This window comes from Ruditapes philippinarum, unplaced genomic scaffold (genome assembly GCF_026571515.1).
Source record: "Ruditapes philippinarum isolate M1 unplaced genomic scaffold, ASM2657151v2 ctg331_1_1_1_1, whole genome shotgun sequence".
Classification (NCBI taxonomy): Eukaryota; Metazoa; Mollusca; class Bivalvia; order Venerida; family Veneridae; genus Ruditapes; species Ruditapes philippinarum.
Window position 1 is genome coordinate 109,222 of NW_026855427.1, and position 24,219 is coordinate 133,440.

At 32.6% G+C, this 24,219-nt stretch overlaps 1 protein-coding gene across 1 annotated transcript; it reads right to left on the minus strand.

Annotated features, from left to right (window-relative positions):
• Positions 1-1,879: 1,879 nt before the first annotated feature.
• Positions 1,880-22,940, minus strand: LOC132743286 (protein Wnt-9a-like). The gene is made up of 4 exons (XM_060731824.1): positions 21,791-22,940; positions 16,280-16,554; positions 8,733-9,001; positions 1,880-3,119 (listed from the first exon to the last, which is right to left on the minus strand). Exons 1-4 carry the CDS (start codon positions 21,868-21,870, stop codon positions 2,535-2,537), a joined length of 1,209 nt encoding a protein of 402 aa, XP_060587807.1. The 5' UTR covers positions 21,871-22,940; the 3' UTR covers positions 1,880-2,534.
• Positions 22,941-24,219: the final 1,279 nt, after the last annotated feature.

The window sequence follows — 24,219 nt, forward strand, 5'->3', positions numbered from 1 at the left end:
ATACAAGAAACAATTAACTTGTTAAATTGAATGTTTAGATTTGTTCAATAATATATACATGTATCGAGAAAGAAATCTGAAAATAATTTCAAAATTTATGACCATAGAAATAAAAGTTAGTTGAATTGTATTAACTTATAGAATAGATCATACTTAATAGAAACAGAAATTCGTTCAAGCGCCAAACTTAATGAAAATAGTTTGAAATGAAATTTTGAAGAAATGAAATCAAATTTGTTTTATCCCCTAAGTGGTTGGCATTTACCGTCAGTATAAAACCAGGCCAGCCTGCACATCCGCGTAGCCTGACTAAACTCTACACTAGTGCTATTTGATATTGAAATCCTTAAAGCTGTATGCCTCCAGATTCAAGCAGCTTATTTTAAATTTTGAATATGCATTTAAAAGTAAAATATTGTGAACTGAACAAAGAAAGTATTTTACTAAGTGATGAAAACGACAAATCACCAAAAAGAAAGAGAAAAGTCGTAGTCTCAGTGTCGACGACCTGACGTATTCGACCAATTACCATATTCGACAACCTGTCGTATTCGACGAAATGTCGTACACCGATAATTAATCAATCGCATACTGCATGTTAATTAGACCTTGAATCTTAAATCGTTTCACTTTTCTTAATTAAAGTCTTAGCATATTTTTTCTCAAGTTTGAATTTCTTGAAATATTTTGGCTCATCTGGAGGCAATGCCGGCATGCAACTTTAAAACTTCGGATGACACTGTTCTATATATAGCAGAGAAATAATATATCACATAGCAGTGGGTTAATGGGGTTAATCAATTCTAGGAATGGCTGGAATAATAATAGCTTGCATATGTCTCCAGTATAGGATAAGACAAAGTATACTTATAATAGCTCCGATATAAAAAATCTGGAAAAAAGGTTGATCCCTCCGCCGGAAATATTGAAAACAACAATATAGTATGGAAATTGAAGACTCGGTTTTATTGAGCCTGTTCGTGAGAGATGATGAATGAGTGCAACATCTCTCACGCCCCCTAGCATCGACTTCAGTTGTTTTCAATCTTCAAAACTAACTTGCTGGATTCAATGATTCCGAATGACCAGAAACATATTACAACATTGGACCTTAGATTAGTACAAATTATTGTCTATAAAGAAAATTAGGTAGGTAGCATTATATGCAATTAAAAATAGTTACATTTGGTGCATAACCATTTCTAATTTAGAAACGTTATTTTCTACAAAAAAGTACAAGTTAGATTATTTTCGAACATTAGTATCAATATGTGGCCGCCGAAGTTCTAAAAAAATGATAGTACAAGCTCGATGCTTTTATAAACGTAAAATTTATGCAAGCCCAATGATATAGACACATAGAATGTATATAAGCCTAATTTAATGCTTCTAGAAACATAAAGTTTATTCAAGGAAACCTTAAACTTATAGAAGCCCTGTCCCAAATGATTAAATTTAATAAACCTTAAACTTATACAAGCGCTTGCCCAAATGCTTATCTAGTCCTAAAACATTTTTAAGCACTGGTCCAAGTGCTTATATAGAGCTACAAGTTATACAAGCGCTGGCCCCAGTGCTTATAAAGACGCAACGCTTATTCATGCCTTACTTTAAGAAACCATAATCATATAAAAAAATCCACTGCTTAAATAAACCTATAATTTATACAAGCTCAAAGGCTTATAAAGACCTTAAACTTGTATTGTAAAATGGAACATGTCAAACTGAAAACTGTACAGGCTTTGAATGCTTATTTTTTATATACAAGGCCAATGCTTATATAATAAGCTTAATGTTTGTATATGTCAAAGATATATCTATAGAACTATGAGAATTATCATACACATGTATATAGATACTTGAAATTGGTATAAAATTTGAACCGGTTAAAAAACTGTTTATATTTTTTACGAACGTTGATTTATTAAAATCATTCTGTTTCATACAAAATAATAATGCATGTTATTCCTATAATTAGTCATAACAGTCCAAACATTTCACGTCCAACCTTATTAAAGAATGTTTTTTATGCATCCCAAGCTTATACAAATTATAATTAAATGACTTATAATTCCATCTTGCTTTAGTCTAGTAAAGCTTGAATATTTCAACAAAAATGGCCTTAATTCTTGTTACAGCCACGACATCTTTCTAAATGTACCTCTCCACATTCTTGTTCAAAATGAAACACTTCGTGTAACGCTAACATTTAGCGCGTCTTTGCATTAAGTTTGTAAAATGACGAAAATGACGTAATGTCAAAATATATGCACGGTCGTGCAATATCATATTAACGGAGCCGCAAAAGCGGCACGGGTATGTGATAAAGTTATTTATTGTAATGGCATGCTAAGCTTTATGGACATTACTTTTTCATGGTTTCGTTATAGTAACTTTTGCATGCAACATACTTTCATATTCTTATTTCCAATTAAAGTTGCATATGTTTTTTTTTATATTTCAGGCGATAAACGCTCTTCGTCAAATGAGGGCAATGTATAAATAAATACATCTTGAACATTTCCTTCAATAAGCTATTTACAAAGGAACACTTCTTCTTCGTTTGTACATTGCTTACAGTCCACGTAGCAACACCAGTGCACTTGACACTGGCACGCGCGTTTTACCATCACCAACCGTCTATTATAACCACGCCCACAACACATGACGTCACAATTTGAGCGATCACAGACACGCCCTTTGGTACCCGGAGTAAACGGGCTGGCGTCACAAAATGTCGGCGAATCATCCAAATGTACCATTAAATTGGACCTAGGGGCGAAACTGTCTATAATTTTATCACTAGATGTATTTTTGTCCCTTTTAGATTTTCTAATTTTTCTGTCACGCCCAGATTTATTTGGGCTGATGTAATTTTGTAATTCCACTGGTCTTACAAGATTCCCAACACTATTTTCCAACGTGATTTCCTCCGAGAGAGAAGACTTCCCAGTTGCGTGGTTGGTATACGTAATGATTTTATAAGAATTTTCGTATTTGTCTTTAAGGATGTTTCCGATGTTAAGGAATGTTGAAAGTTGACGCCAGCACGTGCGCACCGTGCAAGAACCGGAAATTCCATGACACTTGCATCTTGTCTTCACTGCGGAATTAACAACCTGAAAAATACCATACGAATTACGTAAAATAAATCACGACACATTGTACACAAGATAATTTCTATATTTTATATGCTATAATATCTATATGCTCAATTGTAATAAAAGCATAAATGTAAAGAAAGGAAGAAAGAAAGAAAGAAAGAAAGAAAGAAAGAAAGAAAGAAAGAAAGAAAGAAAGAAAGAAGAAAGAAAGAAAGTAAAGAAAGAAAGAAAGAACGTAATTTCTTATGGTTCTGTAATAAGTTCTTTTATTCACATTTTATGATTTTTGTAAATACTTTTCTTTTATATATTATCTATTGCATAGTTTTTAATTTTAAGCGTACAGTACCGGTTGATAAAAAAATCAAATTTTATTGTTATAGGCTATTGGATATCAGTAAAGTTCCTTTTAGCTCATATATTAATACTCCCCATCATTACCCATTATACATCAGAAATACTTTTTTATTTCTCAAAAGCTTTTTAATTTGGATGCACTTTCATAGTATCCAAAAAGTTACTCATTTGCCAATTACCGGAACCATCTTTTTTCAATTGTTGCTTTAAGTATAGTTATGGTAAATTTGTATTTAATTACTATACATTGTTTACATTTTGCTACTTTTATGACAAATTATTTCACATTTATCGCTACTTTTTCAAGTAACATTTCCTTAAACATTATGTTATTCATGTTTGCCCTTTCTAAAAAAAAAATATTAAAAAAAATATTTAAAAAATGTTTGTTTCTGAGGCATTATGTGCCTTTAAAAGTTGTAAAACATAAGTCGCGCGCCGGCATAATTATTATATCTGCCGTATTGACCTCACAGTTGAGGTTTACTAATATTTCTAAACAGATGTCAAATTGATGTTAGCACCTCAGATGCTTCCCATCTATGTTCGCTTGTCAACAAAACTATGATTTATAAACTTAGCAGAAAAAAATCTCGTTTAATTTGCCAATTTTATGGAAAAAATGTCTTCGTAGACGAGTAGTATTTTCGTTCCGTAAAATGAGAGTATTTTCGCGATTTTAGATTTTATTCTTAAGAAAGATTGAATTATTAGCATCTAGAATTAAAGATTTTTGAGTTTGAAATGAATACTATTTTTCATTTAATTAATATGTGAAAGCTAGGACATCTATACACAAGGAAAAGGGGAAAGATCAAAAGAAAACCCCACCAATAACAAAATACACATACGCAAAGGAAAGTTTCTTTCTGCTTGTAAGCTGCTTCGAATACGATATTTTTACGCAATATCATAATTATAAACATAATGAGAGGGGAAAAAACGTATTTTAGGAAAGATCAAGGGCAGAACAAAAACCAAATCACTCTTTGTCTCAAGACTGGGTTAGTTTACTTGAAACTTATTTTTTATTCAATTATAAACACAAGTTCTTGCAACTTATGTTAAATCACGTTAGAGGCTGCTCCTTGCTAATGACCAGTACCGGTGGCATACAAGGTAACATGGGCGTGACAGAAGTAGGGCTCGAAACCAGGATCGTTTTGTTTAGACACGGTCACCTATCACCTTGACGGTAAATCCAGTTTCGTAGCACTCACTAGCGCTTCCCAAACAATTTAAAACTATTTATATCAAAGCATTTCGGTATAAGTACTTAACACTACACTAAACGAAAGCATCTTAATTAGCGAAAAGAATGTCCTTTTGCTGAAATACCTGTCTTTAAAACTGATCTGTTTTATTAGACATTGATACCCTTTTTTCAAGAGCCGAAAAATCAATTAGAATATGATGGTATTTTAGCCCTTCCCCTTCACAATGAAAACATTAAACAAAATCATAATGTGTTATGTTTCTCAAATAATTGAAGTACCGTTCTTTTTGGACGGTTAGGAATATAAGCAAATAGTTTGAAGATCTGATTTCATATTAATTTTAATTCTATTCAGTTAATAAAGATAAATAATTAATGTTAGGAATTTCTTATACAAGCAAAAAATGTCAGTGGGTTAGTGTACCTGTATATTTGTGTATTTAGTACACTCAAAAGTTTAGTATTTGAAAGGTTTTTTTAAAACATTTTGAACCGTCAAATATATCGATTACCCTCATCATATGGAAGTGCTTGGGACTGCCAGGGAAGTTTTTTTTTTCACAGTATACCACCTGGTCCTCGGACTTTCGGTTCATTTAAATTGATTTTTGTTTTGCGTGCTCAAAACATATTGTTAATTATACACATAACTTGCCAAGCGTTTGAAACATAGGTGTTCGGCGACGTTGATTGGTCCCTATCACCGCCCCCCCCCCGTTCACCCACTCTGACAACCCTTCCTACCACTCAAAACCATGTAAACTGCAGTATTTTTCATTTGAAACATGTTTTAATATTTGGTATATGCTTTTAATTCAATTACCTTTATTTCCCACAATTTTTTTTTATTTATACATGTACATAATATACAAAATGTACAAAAAGAATTAATCTCAATGTCTTACAATAAACTTATCATTAATTTTAATGACATTATTTTTTCGTTTAAAAATCGAAATTATTTCGTTTCAAGTATCGTAGATTTAAAACCATTGTTAGTATGAAGATCTGTCAGTATACAATTCTTGTTTACAAAATTCATTTGAAGAACTTCAAGGATATATATATATTTGTTATAGAATACTAGACTTGTAAGTCGTCAAACGCGTAAACTAAAAAAAGAAGCATAGGTTTTGTTCTTATTTTTTAGAGAGAAGTTCCTTTTTAACATCTGTTTCGTAATGGTATTCAACAGACTACAAATGAAATACAAGAATTTCTTCCTCCAACCCCACCCCTACCTGCCCACGCCTCCCCCACCCCCCCCCCAAAAAAAAAAAAAGAAAACAAAGAAGAAACAACAACAACAACACGAGAAAACACTAAAACAAAGAAAAAACCCCATAGAAAGGAAAAAGTCGTGTTAGGTCTTTAACTCATATTAAAAAGATAAGTTATGTCTTCCAGCAGTGTAAACTGTAAACTGGTTATTCAAGATGCACTTTATTTGTTATGAATTTATTATTATTGTTGATAAAATACGAAGCACATGTTTCGCGTGATTTATGGTGGCATAACCTTGTGAATGAAAGCTAAACACATATCTAACGATCAAAATGTTGAAAGAATAAACACTTAGAAAAAAATGGATAGTATCAGTTATCAAAACATCTTTTTTTGGCTTTTGGGTAGAAAAAGCGAAAAATATGAAAAAAGTTCATTGTAATTATAATCAGCTAATATTTTTTATAAGGAAATAAAATAAAAACAACATAAATTGGTTGAACTGACCTCAAATGTTGTTGAAGATGATGATGGTGATGATAATGATGATGATGATAATAATAATAATAATGATAATAATAATAATAATAATAATAATAATAAAATACATTATATTGATGATGATGAGGATGAGGATGATGATGATGAGGATGAGGATGATGATGATGATTATGATGATGATAATGATGATGATCATCATCATTATCATAATAATAGTAATAGCGATGGTGATGACGATGATGGTCCTATTGAAACAAAAAAATGAAATTCATTACATGCGGCAAAAAATTTTTGAATAAAGTGTTTTTAAAATCATTTCTACCGTCCACCGATAACCCTAAAAGACCGCTATCGTCCTTTAACAAAAAATGATGAAAAACTTTGGAATTACCCAAAATCTAGTTTTTCCGTGTTAACATGTGGTCTCTCACCTAATTTTGGTGAAAAATTGTTGTTTTGTAACATTTTTAATTTTTTTAGTTAATATATTTAATAGTATAATCCCCTAATTAATAGTGAAGATACAACGTTTATTGAATCAATGTTCTTTGGGAAAAGTGCAATAATCTTCACTCAAGAATGATTATTCAACATTCAAACTGAAAAGCGTCGATGCTTAGCTGGACTACCAGAGGATCAAGCTCACGACTGCGACAGTGTCAGCGCAACACCATGCTACCGCTTTAAGTGAGGAATATTAAACGTGACAGAAATTCAGCGATAGCTTATGACATATCATTTACGACACATGACTCAACTGTTGATGATGGTGATGTCAAAACCGACCCAAGCCTTTTAACCAAATCTGCCAGTGTCATCGCCCATATTTTTATTTACAACAGCAGTGTCAAATACTTTGTCATAACAGTGACCACATACCAAAAAACACCCTCAAAACAACCTAGAATTCCGCAGTCTACTGGCACCAGTTGGTGGCGGACACAATCACAAACAAAAAACTGTCATCTTTAAACTTCAGTCAAAAAAATGTAAAACTCGTGTTCTTTCTGCCCTTTGTATTAAATTAATAATTAACCGCAAATAACACACATTTTTAAATTCATCCTCAGTAGCTATGTAGTTTCTTCGAGATCCGTGTATGGATTGCAATAATGACCATCAGTTACACGTGTATCTCGTGCGTCTGACATTTCATACCGCCATGTTCAACATGAATGGTTTGGTGCAGTTTTATTAAGCATCCACCATAAATCAACGGCAAATGGCCGCTTGACACACCGCTTACAACGATTTTTACGGTGAACACGAAAAATAACATGAAGTTTGTATAAAAATGATCGAATTTGGTTCTTAAACATTGCACAAACATTTCTTTACCTCAAAAACTCGTTTTCTGATGACATCGGCGTATAATAATATTAATAAAAGAACACGGATTTTAGAAATAAAAATGTTGTTTCGTTTGTGTCATTATGATATATTTAATGGGGATACTAAGTGCAAATTAAAATTTCGTTTCAAAATTAATCACCTACAAGATTTAAACAATTTTAAAACTTTATGAAAGGTACTTTTTTCTGGTTACCGATTTCTGTTACATTTTATAATACAAATAATCGCCGAAAAAATCACAACCAATGAGTATAATTATGGTCAATAATACAATATGCATTTACAGACCATACAGAACATACTCCAAACGTTAAATGAAAATTGTTTGGTGACAACGATGTTTAAGACATTGTATGGCAATCTTCATACACATGTACTAAGTTAATTGTTCTTATTTATTATGCACAAAAAGAGAAATACTCGTACTATGAAACGAGTGTGACATAAACATTTGAGCCGCGTCATGACAAAACCAACATAATGGGTTTGCGACCAGCATGGATCCAGACCAGCCTGCGCATCCGCGCAGTCTGATCAGGATCCATGCAGTTCGCTTACCAACCCTATTACAAGTAGAGAAACTGATAGCGAACAGCATGGATCCTGATCAGACTGCGCGGATGCGCAGGCTGGTCTGGATCCATGCTGGTCGCAAACGCACTATGTTGGTTTTGTCATGGCGCGGCTCAATTTTGTCTGCGAACTCGGGTATGATTTGAACATCTTGTCATATTACCCTTTAACACGAAATTTCGCATTTTATTCGATTCTTTACTTTTGTATCTTCATCAAGAAAAAAACTTAATCATATGCATTCATTTCATGTTTCCTTGTTTTCTTAAGGTGAAGGGGAGGGGGGGGGGGGGGTAGTGGGAAAGTTGACTTTATGCTGACTTTATGCTTTTTGTATTTTTAAAGTTGTTGTTGTTATTGTTCTTGTATTGTTATTGTTTTTTTTTCCAATTAAAAGTACTTACTTTTCTTCCAAGTCTAATATTATGCTGATCAACTTTTGCTCGGATGTCTTTTTCTCGGCGTTTTCCCGCCCTTAAAAATCGTCGGGAAAACTTCAACCCAAATTTGATATTATCACCACATCCGCCCCATAACCACGCCTCTCGGTTCTGTAAATTCTTCGATTCATCACATGTACATCTATCTATGGTCCCTCTGCTACATGCACGTGCAAATGTGTGCACGAGACTTGCAGAACTTATTGCATAAAGGAATGACGTTTCTTTGAAACCTGAAAAAAAAGTGTAATGTTAACATGTTTTAACGAAACATCAAAAATCATTTTTATATCAAAGTTAAAATTAAATAGATATAACAATAAAATGGCGATATGCTTAGATGTTCACTCATATTCAAGAATTTGAATGGTATATTTTTCTTGATTATTAAGATTGACTCTTCAAAGAACTTGTCTCCCTTTACGCCGTTTTAATCTGTTATCTGTTGATATTCGTCGGTAAAACAAAATCTTGTAGCATAAATTATAACATCGTCGGATACCTACGACCGAACCATTACAGTCATGTTAATCCACCCTGGGTATCAGACGATAACATTTACTATTGGGCCAACTTCTTGGGAAAAACCAGACCTTTTGTGAACTGCTATTAACCATAGTAAAGCTCGTTTCAACAAGACCACCATCTTAACCTACTTCATTTACAACATTTTCATTCTTTTAAAAAGTCGTTTTGTGAACCTTGTCTCGGAAAAAATATTGTTTCACTTTTGTAAAGTATAACGTTATGAAAGAGAGACGAGGTCGTTCATTTGTTCGTGCGTGCGTACGTCTGCGCGTTTGTTTATTTATTTATTTATTCATTCATTTGAGATTTCGTAGCCATCAGTATAAAAGCTGAAAGGAAAATACTATTGAAATAACAACATGCTAATGTCGTCTGCGCTGACCGTTCATGTCTCCTTAATTGAAGAGCTCTGTCCACGTGACTAAGCAATTCAACCCACACAGGGTGGCCCTTAAAATTGATTTTCATCATTTTGTAGTTAGCATTAATCAAACGAATCGTCTTAATTCCATCTGGGCGACACGGATTGTTAAATTTGACCGGAGTGTAAAAATTTGACGACATAATTCTCGTTTAAATCTGACACATACAATATCTTTCAATCAAGCGTGCTTTCGACAGTTCTCTAAAGTCTGTAATATGCGGTACTGAAAGGTACGGATACAAGAAAGATGCTGCGGCACCTCCATTTAAGACACTCGAGTTAAAAGCCTAAATAGGGGTTTAAATGCATTTGCGAACGGTCAGTTGCATTCGAATAATTGGTAAAATACCACGCTGGGTGTAATTTTAGCGGGTTTAGTGTGAAAAATGTCGAAATTCGTAAATCATGGATATAAATAAAACCCCGGTCACGAATTATCATTTTATAGGCAGGTATTAAGTTACCAGACCAGAAAAAGACGAAACTTGTTAGCAAGCGTCCAGTAATTACGATGAGAAAATCGGAGAAATTACTTCTAATTATATCTTGTATAAGTAATAAAATCCAAGTATGTAATTTTAAATTCCTGCACTATCCCACGGTCTGTAATCGAACAGAATTTCGATTTCAAAATTAACAGGTTTTTGTCCATCTGAAATACTATTTGCATAAGTTTTGAAATCTGAGATATCAGGTACATGCTTTTAGTGGATTCTTAAGGTGTAATTTGTTTATTCAAATTAATTGAATTACGCAACATATAGCTACAGTGACAGACGAGCACCTGCGATGCGCGCGCATATACGTGTCAATTTTCGACGACAACAACATCAGCAGCTAGCTATGTCGCCGACAACTTTGATAAATCTTAATAACTTCCTAACAATTTTTAGTTTTCCCTATAAATGCTTATCAAGTGACTCGTACAATTATCGTGAAATAATTTGTCAACTTAGGGTACAATCCAATTTCAGTTATTTTCACTGCAGATAAATCGAAAAGTAAGTAAAGAAATAAACACAGCAAATATAAAGTAAAATTAACAATCTTTAAAGTCTAGTTATTCTATTTATTCATTTTTTTTATTTCTTGCATAAACGATTTAAAAATTAAAGAAAAAGATACTAATTTTGTTGTTCTGATTTAGAGACTGTAAAGGAACATAAATTAAATAGGACAAATTATCCTTATACATGTAGAAAGGAAAGGAACAGAAAGTTTCAAAAATAGTACTGTACTCTATACTTCACATTTATTACGACGGAAATAAGCAACAAGATCCGAACAGATCGGTACAACTTTGTAACAGAATGAATTCATCAACATCCTCTTGTTTCATGATTTTCTAACATGTTTCATTCTAATTTGCCTAATAAAGCTTGTTAACACGTTCCCAATAAGCCATGGTTAAGGTGTACATTTTTACCAAGCCGCGGAATACGCGCCGGGTTCTTCCATTAAAGCACAGTAAACATTCAATTTTATGACCGTTTTATGGACGAAGAAGATGTTTTAAGGTGTAAATGATGTCGTGAATTTATCAAGTTATCTACAAGACTAAATAAAGGTTAAAGAAGAGCACTAGATCGTCGTCCAACGGTCGCAGTGGCCGCTTGTAAATTCTCAAGTTGAAATTCGTAAAACGTAGCAAAAAAATGTATCTACTCCTCTACAAAAAATTTCGCCTAAATTTTAAAAACGGAAATTCTTATGCCTATTTTTTTTTGAAATTTTACTTTTCTAATCAAATGATTGTGAATCATAAAGAAATGGTTACAGATTACTTTATTTCAAATTTACTTTTTATATAACAAGTAATTCGTATGTCAGTACTGTAAGTTTTCCCGTAGAATATTGAATTCGATACTTAAAGATACTTATCCCTTTTTAAGAATTTGAACTCGCTGCGCTCAGCTTATTTTGTCTTATGTGATTTCGCAAATTCATAACAAAACGCATTGCTACCACTGTATTTATAGTACACATGCATAGTGTTATTAATAAATAATATTTAGCGGTAATAATTACAGTAGTGACCGCCACACACGACGCTGTACAGTGGAATATATAAACGCCGATTTCGTCTGTTTTCATAAAGCCATAGAGTTCATAAATGTGCGTAATAGCACACATTAATTTTACGTCATAATTTGCATGACTGTCATAAATCCTGAAGAGAAAACAATATATTTCTGGACAGGATTAAACTGGTATCGACGCTTTTCGGCATTTGTAACAAAAACAGTCATCTCTGAATCCACCTATCTAAGCCATCTTCAATTTTCTTGAAGAAATGAAAAATAATAATTGTTCGATTCCAAGAGAAATTATTCTTCCATTTGACAGAACATTATACGTGTTTGATCAGTACTATTAAATTTTATCTCAACAGAAGTTATTACTAAAATGTTCTGTTGAAAACCACGGACAATGACCTAAATACTAAATAGTATCCCACAATTCCATTCTTTATCAAGCGGTCTACGTCATAAAAACGAAAAGCTGCTCATTCATTTTAAAGATAATTAATCGTGTGAATATTTGGAATATTTGATAATTCATGATGATTCAACGGTTATCTTGCTACTTACAACACTTTATTGCTTCATATAGTTTACTGATTTGATTTACTTATTTAACAACTATCTGCGGTCCTTTTGATCACCAAAGAGGCACCAATAGCAAGTCAACATCGTACCAACGTTAGCATTACGACCGTCGTGATTTAAGATCGTATTTTCTCAACTTAATTTGTTAATACCGCTTCACGGAGCTGTTTATTCTGGATTACGACAAACTTTGTTGACATGAAAGTAAACGGTTGCGATCGCTATCTTTAATTTAAAGTAAAGTGCGGAGGTTTGTTTCGGAATTGTTTGTATTTGGAAATTTATCTTTAAAAAGTTTAGACGTTGCTCCGCAGTTTAGTGCATTTTGTCCGCGTATTAGACTATAGACGGTTACGGGTACTATTCAAGTGCACGTGGTCGTATGAGGTCATGTAAGGATTAGCGAACAATCGTTAGAATTTAAATGAAGAGGCAAAATTCTTTATTCAGTAAACATAGTTTGAAAGGTTATAATCATCCACACAAATGTTACATAGTTGAGCTTTGGAGTGTGCGTTTGTTGCACAGCAAATCCTGAAAGTTCGGAAGTTCACATTTTGAATTTTTGTCATACCGTTAAGCTGATTAAAATGAATTGTTTTAAAAATATAATTCCTCTTTAAGGCTAGTTAGACCAATCATATGGTACATGTGTGGTTATTTTTCAACAATAAAAATTAAAAAAAAAATATATATATATATATAAATAAAAACGGCACTCATTAACCGTTTAGCTAAGTTGCCACTTTAACATGTTTAATGACAAATTAATTCACATTCAACAATGCTTTCTTCGAGTGATAAAGCACCTTTAACATGCTGTAAATCAATTATATTATGTTTACAAAACACAGATTTGACATTTCTATGAAAGAAAAGTCATATACATTTTAGATACTTTATGCGCCTTTCATTTTGTACAGGCGTTGTGTGCCTTTAAGAAAAATAAAGAGACAAAGGTTCATTGTAGTTTTGTGAGCCGCTCGTCGGAAAGTTTCCAGCACAACAGAAAAGTAATATCAAGAATTTTGCAAAAATTTGGAAATTGGTCTTCAGTTGGAAACGATCTTCTGGTACAATAAAGCTGGTAAAATTTGTACAGATGAGCGGTCGCAAATTTGACCATTGTCTTAATAACATTTCGACACATTTCAATAAATACTTTGGACTAATAAATCAACGCGTGCAGGTTAACCTGAACCTCAGATGACCAGTGTGACCTTACATACTGACCACACGCATTATTTGTTGAAGTTTACGCGTAGACTTATTTATCAATACAATTGCATTGCCCTCAAACTCCAAAAGGTATAATTGCAATCTATAGATAATGGGCCAATTTAAGATTTCAATTTTCAACTCGAATTTTGAACGATTAAAATCGATCTATACTATCCAAAAGGCAAAAAAAATCAAGCTAGCTTTTTAGTACTTCAGTTGTATGTTAATAAAGATTCATGGTCAGATTTTATTTCCTAAACTAGCCAAATTGTATAGTTTTCTCGAATATAAACAAAGTTGGCCGCGAGACATAACAATTTACTGTTTATACTTAACGTACGAGAAAGTCAAGCTGATGCCACGGCATTTTGATTCGGTCGAAGAAAACAATAGTTTTTTTTTCGTTTCTACATTATTAAAACATTTTCCAACTTTTCTTCAGAATAAGACTCTAAAGAATCCAAGAAGAGGCGGGCCTGTAGAAATTTAGGCTGGTGTAGGCGGTGCTATGGGGAAAGTGTATAGGAATAGGGGTAAGTGTTGCATAGATCGTTTAATGAATTAGACTTGCTCTATTCTGATCCTTTTTAATCTAATTTGCGGTCTCTTTAAGCAATACAAAAAGTTGAAACACTTATCTAAGGTACCATAAAATACTACAAAAAATGCAAAAAAAAAGAACTACAAAAGAAAAAAAATGTAAAATTAATATAACGAGAATGAAAGAAAACCGTTATGTAAAGTTATAAGAATAATGAAAGAAAAGAAAAGCTTAATGTAAAGTTAATTAAAGGAGAATAATAAAGAAATAACGTTATGTATAGCTATTAAACTTAAACAAACGAGAATGAAAGAAAACTGGATACCCATTAATGATATTACCTACAAATACTCCTTAATGGTATATCTTACTGGAACCGGGACCGATTAGCCCTTGCCACCCACCAGTACAGAGGCCAGGGCGGCTCGTGAATAGTTCAGATAACAACCAATGAAATGTTTCATGCAGACGATAAATACTTCAAATCTTTGAGGGATAATCTCTCCCTAAATTTACACACAGTGACAAGATTTGTTGACAAGGCCCAGACTCAAAATCTTATTGTTTATATTCCTACCCTTTTATGTCATACAGTGTTTGGCAAAATTTGTTTACGTACGGATAATCACTATCAGTACAATCTCTATCAGTACGTTCACCGAAACCATTTACGGCGTACGTGACGATAGAATTTCTTAGATTTCTTCCGGACTATAAATGTAGATATTGTGCAATTCGTGATGAATGCTTATTTCAACTTACCCCAAATGATATACTAGTAATTATTTAATTTGTTGGGTTTCGATTCGGGTGTAATTTAAATGTTGTAACGGCAGTGACCATAAATTGGCCGAAAAGAGCTGTCTTCACCACTCCACTGTTCTAATCTGATTATTTCACTTAGTACTATTTTTTCTTTAATATCATTGATTTAAACAAAATATGTGAAACAAAGTCAGAAGAAGAAGATTTTTTCATTATTTGTGTATACATGTATTTACTATTACAAATTACTCCGCGAAGTGAATATCACTAAAAGTAGTTCGTGGAGAGACTTTAATACTGCACAAGCTTACTGTGGAAAATGTTTATATGATTTACGAATTGATGCATTACCTATCACATTAAATACTGGGCGACAAAATAAAGTTTATTTGTAATTAACTTGAAACAATATGTTACGGCTCATTAGTCAACGAATATTTGTTGTTTTTCTTCAGGCCATTTGGGAAGAAAATATGCATGAAGTATTACGAATTAAACAATTGTTTTTACTCCCCCATACACCACACCCAAGAGTCAATGAAATATCGGAGATTTTAACGAAATTTAAATTTGATATCTAAGGCTAATAGTAATTAGTCATTACATGTACATTATTTTATTATTTTATCGTTTGTGGTCGCATATCTTAAAAGTAGATGTGCGTGCTTTGCTAAGAGTACTGTCATGAATAAACTATGTGACGTCATTTTTACGTTTATACGTGCCGTTCATGGTCCTTATTGATATTTTTACGCCAGATTAACGTTAACGCGTCGTTCACGGACACTTTTAAACTATTTGACGTCAATTTTTACAAGGAGACGATGCTATAATGAAAATAATGCATTTTTGTTCAAAGTGATACAACATTTTATTGACAAGGACAACATTGAACACAAGCTGTATGTATTATTTTCTAAATAAGACTTTTAAAGCTGAAGTACGTAAAAGTAATGCGTATACCCCGAAGGATAAAAACATTTAAAATTAGACATTTGACATTAAACAATTTCTTATAAAAATAGCTAAAAAGATACTCGGTGAGCCCACAGATTTATTTGCTGAATATCTTATTTTACATTAATAAGTATTTCATTGAAATCAAATACATGTATATAAAAGTGTTTTATGTGAATGTAGCGTCAAGATTATACATACTTCATAGGTTCGAAAATGCCGTGCGTATTTAGCTGTGATCCACAAAAAGCATTAAAAAGAATGTTTGTCGAAGAGTAAAACAAATATAAATTCTTGCCAATTCAATAGTTAAAGAAAAAGCGAAGAAAGGCGAACTTTGTTGGATTCATACGAGCTTTGGACATACATTATAAATAAGAATGTGACTTATTCACAGTTCTTTGACAAATAATTATTTTCAATTTAGTGTACTCGAGCCGCATAAACTAGTGTAAACGTATCTTACCTTTTTCTAAAATATTTAGTCTGAACTGATCCTCCAACGTACAGTTCCATCTCTCAGTTTTAAACTGGTATTCACACTCTTGTGTGGATAAGGTGATGGCCTCTAGGAGTGTGTCCGCCACGCCTTCATCCCGTCTACACATCTTTCGCTGTTTCCTTTGCCGTGGTAACATCAAGTTACAGAGTTTTCCGGCCGCCATTGTTTCCCGCTTGTCCTCGATCATGTTTGGATGGAACCCGAGGCTCGCTATTAGGATGGGTTTCCGCGCAGAGAGTCTGAGAATTAAACAAAGGAACCAGATTGAAGCTATAAATAGAATTGCTCCGCGCATGCTTGATTGTTCGACGTCACTGTCAGAATATGATGTCTTTTCATTATGTAATTGGTTAGAACACGTTTTTAGCGTCAACGTCTGTCCATAACGCAACCAGATCAGAAAAATCAATAAATCCTAGTAAAATTAAGCTTTATATATTTCGTTGAATTTATACTATAGGCACGAAAAAGGTTCCAAATAATGATACTTTTAAATGTATGCTATTCAGTAAAGTGCTAAAAACCACACCACAGTTCACTTTAATGCATAGAAATAGTCCAGATCACCATGTGTCAACTTTTTGCAACATTTTCTATCTTCAAATACTGAACACATTTCATTTACATTCTAAAGCTGGTCGGCTCAAGATCACTCGTCTTTTACCGTTCAAATAACAAATAAGAAACATACGTTAAGGAAACAAAAAAAATCATATAAAACTTCATTCGTTTAATTCAAATGACGGCTAAAAACTTCGAAAGGTTTGACTTTTTTTCAAGGGGGAGTATGCAACGAAAATATCAATTTCATTTTAATCTACCCGCTTTCTAGCCTTATCAAAATAAACTCAAAATAAACTACTAGTATATAGCTATCCTATGTTCCAACAAGCATTTTTCTTTGATATTTCTGTCGCGTAATCTCTGATAAGGGATAAATTAATACCACATAGTCCAGCGAGTATAAACATTTAGGTGTGACATTCACAAAGGTTTGTAGATTTTGACATCTTGTTGTGATATTCCTTAATCAAAAGATTCAATTTTTATCCCCTGACTAATATACTTTTGCCAAAATAAGGCAAAACGTTTATTTTTGTGAGTTTATGTTTCTTATTTATACAATGAAAACATCTCGTAGAATGATACTTTTCAGCTTTGTGTTTTGACGTAAATTGTAAATGCATGGAATTCACGAATATGTACTTTTCAGCTTTAAGATTTGTCGTAACTGCATGGAATTCACGAATACGTGCTATAAATAGATATTAAAAATAGTCTCAGTTTAACGGCTTTTTATTAATAAACGAACAAACGATTGAAATGTCCTTAACTGAATACGAAGAAAAACATGTTTTTTCCCTACTGTCGAATTTATTGTATTTTCTTTAATATGTATTAAACTGAAGAAACCATATGCAGCAATACGGTATCCTATAAATTGCTTCTTTTTTGGCATAGTCTTAACAAAATTAAAAAAAATATATATTTCTTATTCATTTCCATTCCGCACATGTAATTGACACAGTTAAAACATTTAAAATATTCCGTGAATGTTTTTTACAATCAAATGTTAAGAATATATGAATTCCAAACAAGTACAAGCGATGATGATTTCGTTCTGTACACAGTCGTTAGAAGTTTAGTCTGCCATTTCTTGTTCTGTTTGAACTCGCAAAAAACATGGGTATTAGGAAGATTTGATATGATCTAACTAGGCTTTCATAGATGCTTCCCATCTCTGTAATCATGAAATCATCCACAAGTGGTTTTATGTATAATAGAATTATGATTAAAAAGATGCTAGATTGCTTTGAGACAATCGTATGAGTTTGCAATATTGTAGACTATCTTAGCGATTGGTTTCCGGATATGACGTCATAAACTAGAGCAGGTGCGTGATTAATTACATTTAAAAACCGTTACACTTATAGTAATATGCTTTTATCTAAAACGAATAAGTACGATTAATTACAATTTTTGTAACAGATGAAACATTTCGAATAACTGAGATAAATGATGACTCTATGATAAATTCTTGAAATATGCTTTAAAGACACATCTATCACAACAACGTTGATGATGCCAGCACGACTTGTTGTGTGATGTGATGCCAATAATGATGATGGTGAAAATGATGATGATGATGATGATGAAAATGATGATAATAATGATAAAAAAGAAGAAGAAGATGATGATGATGATGCTGATAAAGTAGAAGAAGAAGAAGATGAAGAAGAAGAAAATGATGTTGATGTTTTGGCTGATCTTGGTCTGCAGTGGTTACATGGGTTGATTCAGTTGCTGCCACTAGGCCAATGGTAAAAGGCCTATGTCAATCGCAACTTCTCGGTCTTTTCCGTCAAACGTCGAATATCAGAAACAAGTGTTCCGGAAGCATTGTCTTAATATTAGACAATGGTCACAGCAACATGTTGATTTAGGCATAATTTGCACACATTCGAATAAGAAACATTAGAAATTCGCTGTAATGTCCAATGTATCAATAATATTCTACAGTGAGTTGTTAAAGGAAGTATGTTTTGCATAAAAATGCTTGTTTATCGTTAATTTAACCTTGGTAGATGTGTAGTTTTCCAGACGATATCAAGACAGGCATTGTTTGGTTAAGATAATTTACTTCAATGATGAATCGAGCTGACCTGTGTCAAGGCAAAAGAAACATGTTCTTCAATGAATTATTACATGATTTCTTGGGTGGGGGAATGTGTGAGTTATTTTATAAAATTTCATTATGTTTACGTAGTTGAGTGACCTTGAAAAGAGAAAGGTCATCGTAAAGCATCTTTTGATAGATACATGTTTGTAGACAATATAAGATCTGGCTTTCAGAAAAAAAGCAGTGAAAGAAAAGAAATTCATTAGAGATATGAAGATTTGTAAGATGCAAGCATTTTTTTATAATATATACAACTGATTTGTTTTGTAATGGGTTTGAATTTTTGCATGTTTCACGCATGACCTTAAGACCTTAAAATTTACCAATATGAGATATTTTAGCGGGAAAATTTAACTTCTCGTCTGCTTGTATTAAAATATAAATGACATTTTACGATTAAGATACCTGTTACCAGTATGTTAAACACATGTACATGTACAAATGTTTCTGAATGGATGTCTTCCAAGTCTGAATGAGAAGTAGGCGCAGGTTTTTGGAATGCCGGTTGTCGTTTACAGGCACGATGTTGACTGTCCGATCTGTCGCAGATAAGCGCATTAATCTCCTAAGATCAGAGAAGTAGTTCCCACTACGTTCATTTAAAATATAGAAAAAAGAGCAGTGATTTAGATTTACCTGTCTACGTAATGAGTTATTTCCCCCTTGATGGCTTAAGCGATGTAGTCTTTTGATAATTAACGTGGAATTACAATATTTTATACAATCTAGTGGCATTGCTTGGTTCTATGTATTTTGTTTGTTTCTTGTTTAAACACCTGACTCCGACATTTCATATGTGTATTGTTTTTTTTAAAGACAATAACATAGATATAGTTTGTAAACAAGGAAATGACTTTGTACACGTAATTGAAATTTCCTGTGTAAACACTTAAACTCTTGAATTTTTATAATGGGTTTACCTTTATATAATATTTTTTTGACAAACCATTCATAATTTATGGGATTTCAGTATGAAATCACAAAATTTGAGCTTCCAACTGTAAAAAGCCTGATCAGACTACATGGAATTACAGGCTAACCTGGCAAAGGGTCATCACTTCCGGTTCCATCATGTAGATATTTGAGCCGCGTCACGACAAAACCAACATAATGGGTTTGCGACCAGCATGGATCCAGACCAGCCTGCGCATCCGCGCAGTCTGATCAGGATCCATGCTGTTCGCTTACAAACCCTATAACAAGTAGGGAAACTGATAGCGAACATCATGGATCCTGATCAGACTGCGCGGATGCGCAGGCTGGTCTGGATCCATGCTGGTCGCAAACCCATTATGTTGGTTTTGTCATGACGCGGCTCATTAAAGGTCAACAAAATTGCATTCTTACAGACCATTTATAAGAAACACAATGACAATGCCAAGAGGTACAAGGTGGCAATGACTGATGGCACAGGTTATTGCCGTGGCCCTAACCCAAGGGACCTTCCCCCGGGTCCCTCTATACTACCCCCGCAAATATCATTTTACAGCAAGAACACAAAGTTAGCGTTCAAAATACATATCAACACAAAATTAAACACATCTTAACTTAAATGTAAAATATTATTGATATTATATAAACTATGAATATTAATAACCTGCGCAACACAGGTTGTCCTTGCCAAATATTATACTCTTACTGAATTACGGATTTAATTTTTCAATTAATATGATCTGTCGGCGTACTCTTTACATGTACTTTCATGTGTTATTTCACAAAATCAAAATGTTTTCCTAACATTTACAAAATCCAAAATATGTTGTCTTATTGTTTATATTTTCTTGAATTATATTTTTATACCATGCTTAACATCCGAGTTCCAATTGACAGACGATCTTTTGAAGAATATTCATTTTATTTACATTGCTATTCTATTTCTGTAACAGCGAAGGATGTGGCAAATTTAAACAATTTAATGTAACGGCTTTAGTTCAATAAGAAGAAAGGAAAAGAAGGCAATTAGATGTCAGAGTCTGGGTGTGTATTTTGGATTTATTTATGCTGCGAAATTCGTAAAATGTTTAATGTAGAATGAGCATTTGTCCGTTCATCCGTCTGTTAATTATCTGGTCTGTATTTAATACGTTTTTGCGTCATAATTTGGTATTCATATTTTCAGTCATAGTGGAATTTCATTCAGCCTCACTGTTGTAAAACACAGAGAAAAATACTCGTCTTTCCGTTTGCCTGAACTTGATTACTAGATTAGGGAGTCATAAAACAGAAACAAAGACTTTAATTATAATACGTAACAATAAGATAGTCATGGTCATCTGTTCAACAAAAATAAATAACAAAACAAGCTCAGATGCTTCAAATTCAAGTGTCAGAATGTCCGTCCGACTGTCTTTTTTGTCTCTCATTGTTTATTAAATTTAAATGGCAGAACGTCTGCCCGACTGCCTGTCCGTCTTTCTTTGTCTATAAATAGTCGTAAATAGAGAAATATGAATGATTCCAAGACAAAACATAAATATTTAAATTGGTTACACGTGTTGTAGAAAAAATAACAACACTAGCTATTTGATACATTTTTGACATGTACATAAGACTGTTTATATGAAAGTGTGTCTTTCTTAACGGTTGTTACATACTTTAGATCAATAAATATCACTATCAATTACATGTAAAATACACATTTTCTGTAATTAATTACTATCGATACGCGACCTGTCTACATGTAAATGAAATCTAAAGAAATTAGTGTCTTGATTATACTGTTGTTGTTGTTGTTGTTGATGATGTTTTAATTTTATTTTTTCAAATGAAAAAAATATTTTGAATAACGAACTTACCCAAAATTTGCAACAGCGCGGGAAATGATACACAAGTAAATATATAAATAGCAGAAGACAGTTCCTCTAGGTATATACATGATGGTGTCGAATACTGAATTGTGCAAACATCGTCATCGTCTCGCTTCTAGACCATTGTTTTTTGTATATTTTATTCCAAAATATTTTTCCTCACTAGTAATAATTATAAAATGTTTTGTTCGTCACACACCGACTTCACATCACTAAAAATGTTTCATTTAGAGTCATATTATTTCCGTCCAAAATAATTCTTAAATTTTAAATTAATACTCTTACTTCCGAAACTTTTAATTTTATATTGAGCGGAATTATTATTATTTCACATCTTTGCCGTTCACCACTTCATTCTTATTACACACACAATACATAAACATTTTCAAATTAAAAAAATCATCAAATAACGTTATAATAGTGTCAATACTATAAAACAGTGCTATTTCCAAGTCTATGTTTCGAATAAAATTGTTATCAGAAGTAACAGATTTCTAAATTCCACAATTTTGTAGAGCTAATATTTTGTTAATAAACATTAAGATGCAATTTCCCGTGTTTATCTGTCGATCTTTCTTCCCTATTTCTTAGATGACTTGGATAATGTATTTCAAAAACTTACTGTCAAGTACTATAAGTTCAGTAATAAAGAAACACCTTGCAGATTAGTAAATTAATGTTGTTGTAAAATTTTATAATACCCTCCGGAAGCAATGTTCGATTTAAGATTTACACTGATTATTCCCCCGCATTCGAGAACGAAATCAAGAAACGTAATATAAAATATACATAATGCCTAGTGGTTCTTCACAACACCTCACATCTCCGATCCGTCCACACTGATTAAATGGTCTAAACTTTAAAACTTTTTTCCCTCTCCTTATTTTATTCTCCGTCGCACGTTTTGTGTAATAAGTTCTATATTTAACTCATGACGTAAAAACAACAGTTAGTATATATATATCCACAATCGAATTCTATTATTTAAAAAAGAAAAGAAAGAGATAAAAAAAACTAGCGAAAAGTAAAAAAAAATTAAGAACGGAATTACACGATGAAATTATAGTCCTATAACCTTTTCACGACGGGCTGCACTGTAATTAAGAAATGCTTTGATAGTATGGTGAAGAGAAATAGTTGCATAGTACGGTAGAGAGATAGTAACGTATCTGTCCCATCATCTCGTCTGCCTAATCAAGCTTGACGGCTGGGAAACAATTCTACCTTTCTACTAGTATATGTAGTTACAGCTCTAATTAACGTTTTTTACGTATATATTACAAGTAGTTTATTTTCTGTGCATGATAATCTTCAAGTATTCATTTATTAATTATTTTGCCTTATTTTAGTATTTTTGTTCATCCCTGTAGCAAAGGTAAGGATTATTTTTGTCGAAAGAAATTTGAAAACGAAATTTTCACTATGAATTTGATTTAAATGTATGTATATTAAGAAAAACCTTCATGTTTTACGTTATGTGCGCTTCTTTAATATTGTAACTAGCTTAATTGTATCCTATAATATAAATTTATTAAAGCGGTCTTCTCATATAGGCGGAGTGATTCATGTTAATTGTGTTGAGTTAAAAAAACGTTTGTTACAGAAAATCAGGTCAACTTCTATTTGTCATGAAAAAAATGGCTTTACACGCTTTAAGTGTTGATCTGTGTTTAAAGGCCTATTGTGCCTTAAGAAATACTTTTTTTATTTCACAAAATAACTTTTTATTTTATTTTTGGTAGCTTGTTAAAGTTTCCAAATGATAACTCATTGGCCAATTATCAGAACAATCTTTTGCTTCCGCTGCCTTTTGGCAACTGGTATATATTAATTTGTTATAGTGATTCAGTATTTTGTATGAAAGTCATACTAATTTGTTTACATGATGCTACTTTCATGACAAATACTTTTTTTTATTAAGAGCTACATTCTTCAGGTGATACGCAGCCAATGTGCTCTAAAGCCATAATATAATACTGCACGTTTGAAACGTCGCTTTTCATTGGATAATTGTGACGTTTATATAGATAATTATTCAATGAAAAGCGACGTTACAAACGTGCACTATTATACGATACACGTAGATATAATGAAAATGTTTTAATTATACAAAAAGTTTTTTTTTGAAGATTATCTAATTAGCCCTTAAAGCACGCTTTCAGAAGATCTTTGTCTTTATTAGTATTTCCAAAATCTCTCTACAAAATAAAAAAAAATAATCGAAAGAAAACGAAATATCGCTTTAAAACGTGTCTATCTCAATGTCTCAAAAACTTTCACCACCGGACCTTATTTAAAAATACTAAGGACTTTGTGACACTAAGGTCCGTGGTGAACCAGATCGTCCGGAATCGTATCAAACATACAGGAAACAAATAACCTGTTGAAGTTTTGATATTTATAATAATTTCTGGCAA